Below are 6,000 nucleotides of genomic sequence, written 5' to 3'. Positions count from 1 at the left end.
AAGGAGTAATACTACTGTAATATTGCTTCATGTTCAATATTTTTATAAACATTTATATACATATATAATTAAATAATTATATATATATATATATATATATATATATATATATATATATATAGAATTCTATGGGTGCTGTTAAAATATTTAACATAATTGAGTTACAATTTATTTTGCTGTTTACCCAAAAGTACTATGTTTACAGTTAAAATGCACAACTCAAGCTACCAAGTATGTTTTTAAGTATGTTTTTATGGTTAGATTTGTATGTGAATCCTAAAGTAACAAACATATTTACTTTTTTGTGAGATTAATTGGTATATTTCAAAGTTTTGCTTTGCATATCATAATAAATATAACTCATACCTCACAACATTCTTAAATGAAAAGTTGGAACAAAGTATCTGCTCAAACCATACGTCGGTTTCACATGGACCATACCATTTTACCAACAAGTCACACCCAGGTCCACCCACACAATATTCTTTTCCATCTGGACCATACCATTTATCTAACTAACCACCCCTTGGCCCACCCACACCATACTCATTCCCACATGGGACACTCCCTTTTTTCAGAAGACAACACCCCTTTTGACCAATGGAAATCGGGACTGTCCCTAAAAAATGACTATTGGCTGGTATGAACATTACTTAATATGATATTTTCCTTTCCTTTTGGTTAAAATGTAGCCATTGCTTTTACATAGTGGAGGCAGCCATTTTGAGAACTGAACCAATATTCATATAAATGCAGCTTAGCAATTGAAGGGGAACTAACCCCCACATTTATCTTCCCCAGCCATTTCTTCCTCTGTATAGAAGGATAATTAATAATAGATACAAGCAGCACCTGATCTGACAAGTGCCAAGTCCATACAGATGCCACCGGGACTTACATATCTGGTTGACAATGAGCGTCATATAAGAAAAGCAAGAAGACCTCTATAGAAGTGCTACCATGCAGGGCCCTCTTAAGAACCTCTTTGGCCCCCGGGCACAGCAGTGCATCGGGGCCCCTATATATACAAAAATAAAAAAAAAGGATTATATATATGGGCCCTGCAGCCCAGGGGGGCCCGTCAGAGGCAGGAAAAAGAAAACCCTGAAAAAAAAGAAGAAAATACTTACCGTGCTGTCAGCTGGCGATCCGGCTCCCTCCCTGGTCTCCTCCTCCGTGGCGCTCCGCAATGGATGTCGGGCGGGCGTGATGACATCACGCCCGACATGCACTGCGAGCGCGACGGAGGAGGAGACCAGGGAGGGAGCCGGATCGCCAGCTGACAGCACGGTAAGTATTTTCTTCTTTTTTTTCAGGGTTTTCTTTTTTTTCCTGCCTCCGGAGGGCCCCCCTGGGCTGCAGGGCCCCCGGGCACCTGCCCAGCGTGCCCAATGGGAAAGACGGCCCTGCTACCATGTCTAATTTTATATCTTTATGTATGGACAATAATCAATTTGTACACCTGAGGTGTTGTTTTTTGAAGGTGGGACTCCAGAGTACATGACTAGCAAGAAAGGGAATATCACAACTAACCATCATTATTTTCAGGCTTTACGTCTTCCTCCTGAAAGACTGCCAGTCTCCGTTCACATTCACGTGGCATACAACTCCTGACCATAATGGTAAAATCTATTTCCAGTGCTAAATATCTCAATTTTCTTGTTTTTTTTTCTAAATATGTTGTTTTACATACGCATAATGCGTGTGTATAATGGCAGCATGCACGCACATTCATGTAGCAAGGAATTTGGCTTAAATTTCAGAAAAAAATACTTATTGCCACCAACTCTGAGTTGGTAAGTTTTACGCCAGTTTCCACTGCCAATTCAAAATCGGGTGAACTTTAAGTATGTGTGGTCTCCACCCCTTAAATACAATATCTTGTTCTACAATCCAAAATCTTTTTTTTGTGGGTCCTGCTCATATTTTGGCATAGATGTGTACCAGTCTCACAGCAGTAAGGAATACACCACTCCGCCCCTTAACCCATTTAAAAGTTTCATTGCCTATTTTTTGCACATGTCTATGTGCAGTTTCATACAAATAATTACATTGTCCACAAACAGACAGGGCAGCACGGTGGCTTAGTGGTTAGCACTTCTGCCTGACAGCACTGGGGTCATGAGTTCTATTCCCAAATATGGCCTTATCTGTGTGAAGTCTGTATGTTCTCCCTGTGTTTGTGTGGGTTTTCTCCCACACTCCAAAAACATACTACTAAGTTATTTGGATGCTATTATATTGACCGTAGTCTTTCTCAGTGTTAGGAATTTAGACTGTGAGTTCCAATGGACCAGGGACTGATGTGAGTGAGTTCTCTGTACAGCGCTGCGGAATTAGTGGCGCTATATAAATGATGATGATTTGTGATGTCACAATAGCACTTGAAGCATTGCTTTGTTCTTTATAGCTAGAGTCATCCACCTTTTCACTTTCTAGGTAAAGGACATGCCTAGGAGATAGTTCAACTTTATATAAACTTTATTTCAAGCAATGACTCAGTTGAATATAACAGTTAGAGAGAGAGAGAGAGAGAGAGAGAGAGAGAGAGAGGGAGCTACATAAAACATGCAAGGAGAAAGAGTAATAGAGAGACAGCTATGTCACACAAGAGTGAAAATGTGTTATAGAGTTAAAGAGAGAGACGCTACCAAAGTCAAGTTACCAAAGCCAAATATGCTGCAAAAGTCAAGTTGCCACCCTATCATAACCTCTCTTTTAATAAGATATTGTTGCTACAAGTGTTGACTTTACAGACATTGTATGGTGGTATAGTTGAGTTAAACTTTGAGGACTTGAAGGTCTGAGCTGAAACACCACCTGCTGCTTAAAGTTGAGACTTATACTCCAGGTTAACCCTCATCTCTTTTGACCCCAAGTTCACAATAAAAGTAAATTCTGTCTCAAATTGCTGGAGAGTGGCAGAAACACGCCATGATGTTAGAAACTCACAATGGGGATTGTGAGAAGTGAGTATTACAGTGGTCCTGAAGGGGTCGCCTTCTGGAGTTAACTCCTTTGTTGACCACAGGGACTTAGAGTCTCATTTAACATAGTTCCCATTTTTGCCCTGTTAAGTACCATCTGCAGAAATGACAGATGATTTAATGGAGCAATTTACCATTAAAGGCATGTGGGGACAGGGCATCTGAATACAGGCCTAGGGTCGCATATGCGCAATGAACAATTACGTTAACACATAGGAGAGCATGACAGCTGCCGGAGAGGGATCCAAAGATCCATCTCCTGCGATGCCCTCCCCATAGGATTGAATGGTTAATGCTATGGCATTAGCCATCATGGTTAAGCTTCGTTAGGCTTTTGTTAAATAGCCACTATATATAAATATGCCTAAACCATGCAGAAAAAGCAGTTTCCTCATGGTTTAAGGCTTGATAAATAAGCCCCTTAATATTGTGTGATCTGTTGTTTGGGCCTGGCATCCGTGACCCTGTGCAAATTAGTCCCCATTAAAGTGTTGCACAATAAAGATTAACACAGGTTACATTATATGTTTATGAGGAGAGCTGAAGACCGCCAACTCATTTCAAATCCACTTGCAATTGATTGAGGAAACCTCAATCAAGTCTCCTTTGCTCAGGATAATTTAGGTGAAACCCCTGATCCGCCCAAGCCACGCCAATTTCCTGTAAGACCACGCTCTTTTTTTGTAATGGTCCATATCCTGTTGACCTCAGAAAAAACGGTACTATGCTGCAAAACCCAGGGATGTGTCCAGTGTACGCTGGGCTAGTAGTTGTTGTTATAATATGCCATCAGTTTTCCTAACTTGTTCCCCCTCTATAATGCACTATATCACATTGGATGCATTAAGTGAATGTTATATAGAGGCAGATTTGTCACTATACTATTATAGCACCAGATTGGCAGGGGTCTCAAATCTGTACAGTGTGTTGTTGCTATGGTTTATTGTTTAGATCTATGATTGGTAACATGTTGCCGAAGCCCCACCCACTTGAAATTTACCTAAATATAGACTGGTTAGGTCTGCTGAAATATTCTGTGCTGCTGTTAACACTCTATTGCTCTATGAGCGTGTTCATCCACCTGTCCCCTGTATTGACAATATTTGCTCTGATCCTAGTCAAATGCACCTAATAAAGTGGCTTGTATTTCAGTATGCTGCATGTGAAATCCCTATTTATCCTGGAATAAGCCCAAATATGACATCCGTTTGTGTAAACAAAGAAATAAAAAAGACATTCACAATGTAGCCAACATCTAAACGTTTTTAAAATAGGTCTGGTTATTTTGGTGTAAATATTCGTGGGCCTTAATGTGTTAAATTGAGCTCTCTACAACTATGACAAGTTCCACGTATGTAACAGTGGTTATTAGTGCTGGCCATTGAACCAACTTAATGTGTTTTCTGTAAGGTAGAATTCTCTCCTTGATTTATTGTAAATCAATGCAGTAATGCGACTCTCTCCACCCACACTAAAAAAAAAATAGGGCTTGGTGTTGGGAAATACCTGGCTAAGGACAGAATTCAACTTGCAGAATTATTTCTACGTGTCATATTTGTACTGATATCCCTGACAGTTTTAGACCTGCTGATTTCATGAAATGAAATGGTATAATCCACTGCGACAGATCAGTTTGCTGGGATTTACTACCCCTGGAGCGGAGCAGAAGTTTCGCACTGTACAGAATTGGGACTGCAAAGTGTCACTTAGAATTAGCCACACAATTCTCTAGACCGGTATGAAGAGAGTGTATTCTTTTGTCAGGATCTGTTCAGCCTATGTCTCCCCTTTCACTCTGCCTACAAGTTCTTTTCTTTCTCTAAAACTGAGAAAACTTGCCGGAGCTTTCCCTCCCCCCTCAGGTCATCTCATTCTGCAGGAAAGAGAAACAAGCTATAACCTAACAGGAAGCTCTCTTCATTTCACACTACCGGTTTCTGAATTTTCTAGTATATTGTCAATGGTCAGCTTCCCCTCTCCACACTGTTTGTGTGATTTGTAGGAGGAAGGATGTGTGAGGCCATCCCATCTCCCCACATCTTCCATTTGCCTGTGTGTTTATGAGGTTTTGCTGACCAGCAGATTGTACTTCCACAGCTGTCCCAAGATGGGTTGCTGCAGCGTAACAGCTCGGGGTACCAACACTAACAGTGATGGGCATGAGGAGGTTGAATTGCTTCGAAAAGAAAGGAGCAGGTAAGTGTCATCGATCACAATCAGTAATATGTTACGTCCGTAACGGATACTAAAGCGGAATTATAAAGTAACATATATTTTAAAACAATATACGTCTAAGAGATGCTGAGCTCAGAAGTTTTTGTATTGTAATTTTCAGCAAGCGGTCAATTTTTCATGATAATTTGGCCACTGGGGGGCAGTCTTCAATTGGTGATAGATGATATTTAGTTTTATCTCAGCGGTACACTTCGTACATTATGTCCACTCTTACTCATATAATAAACAGAAATATGGCAAGGAATATGGTTATTTGTGCTCAATAGCCTACACTTATATTTTTTTACAGAACACTTTAGGAAATAAAGTAAATGAGAATTCCACTTACAAATTGGGTATATTTTAAATGGTTCTCTTTCATCGAAATACCCTCTTTAATAATTAGCCCACTTCTCTACCACTGGTCCCAAATCCAACAATCTGACCATCCAATTTAATATTTTGTATTGAATTGATAGAGGTTGAAATGTGTGGGTAACAATTTATTAACTACTTTTAAATGTAGATAGCAGATCAAATGTTAACTGGGGACAATTCTCATCACACAAGTATCAGATTGAAGTGTGTGTGTGTGTGTGTGTGTGTGTGTCAATTGCTTGTTGTTTTGATATATTGAGAATTTTTAGGTACAAGCTCTTATATGTCCCATTTAAATTGTAAACTCTTTGGCTAACTTTTCAAAACATATCATCCGAGTACATATAAGTAAACAATATTTAGTCCTTTTCTAAATGACTTAAGAGTATATTTACTGACTAATAACTGCAGATTTTAAAAA

General features: G+C 39.5%; 1 protein-coding gene across 2 annotated transcripts in view; it reads left to right on the top strand.

Moving 5' to 3' along the window:
• The first annotated feature begins 4,512 nt into the window (after positions 1-4,512).
• The window catches only part of LOC142107863 (putative pleckstrin homology domain-containing family N member 1), a 50,363-nt gene continuing 48,875 nt past the window's right edge, over positions 4,513-6,000 (top strand). The window contains exons 1-2 of one of the 2 annotated variants that reach the window (XM_075191505.1): positions 4,513-4,723; positions 5,085-5,183. In XM_075191505.1, coding sequence (XP_075047606.1) covers positions 5,095-5,183 — 89 coding nt within the window. In that variant the 5' untranslated portion in view covers positions 4,513-4,723; positions 5,085-5,094. Of the gene's footprint in view, positions 5,184-6,000 lie in introns of both variants that reach the window. The other variant, XM_075191504.1, reaches the window with a different exon arrangement.

This window comes from Mixophyes fleayi, chromosome 11 (genome assembly GCF_038048845.1).
Source record: "Mixophyes fleayi isolate aMixFle1 chromosome 11, aMixFle1.hap1, whole genome shotgun sequence".
Lineage (NCBI taxonomy): Eukaryota > Metazoa > Chordata > Amphibia > Anura > Limnodynastidae > Mixophyes > Mixophyes fleayi.
The sequence above is the reverse complement of the archived record's forward strand: the minus strand, read 5'-3'. Positions and strand labels throughout refer to the sequence as shown.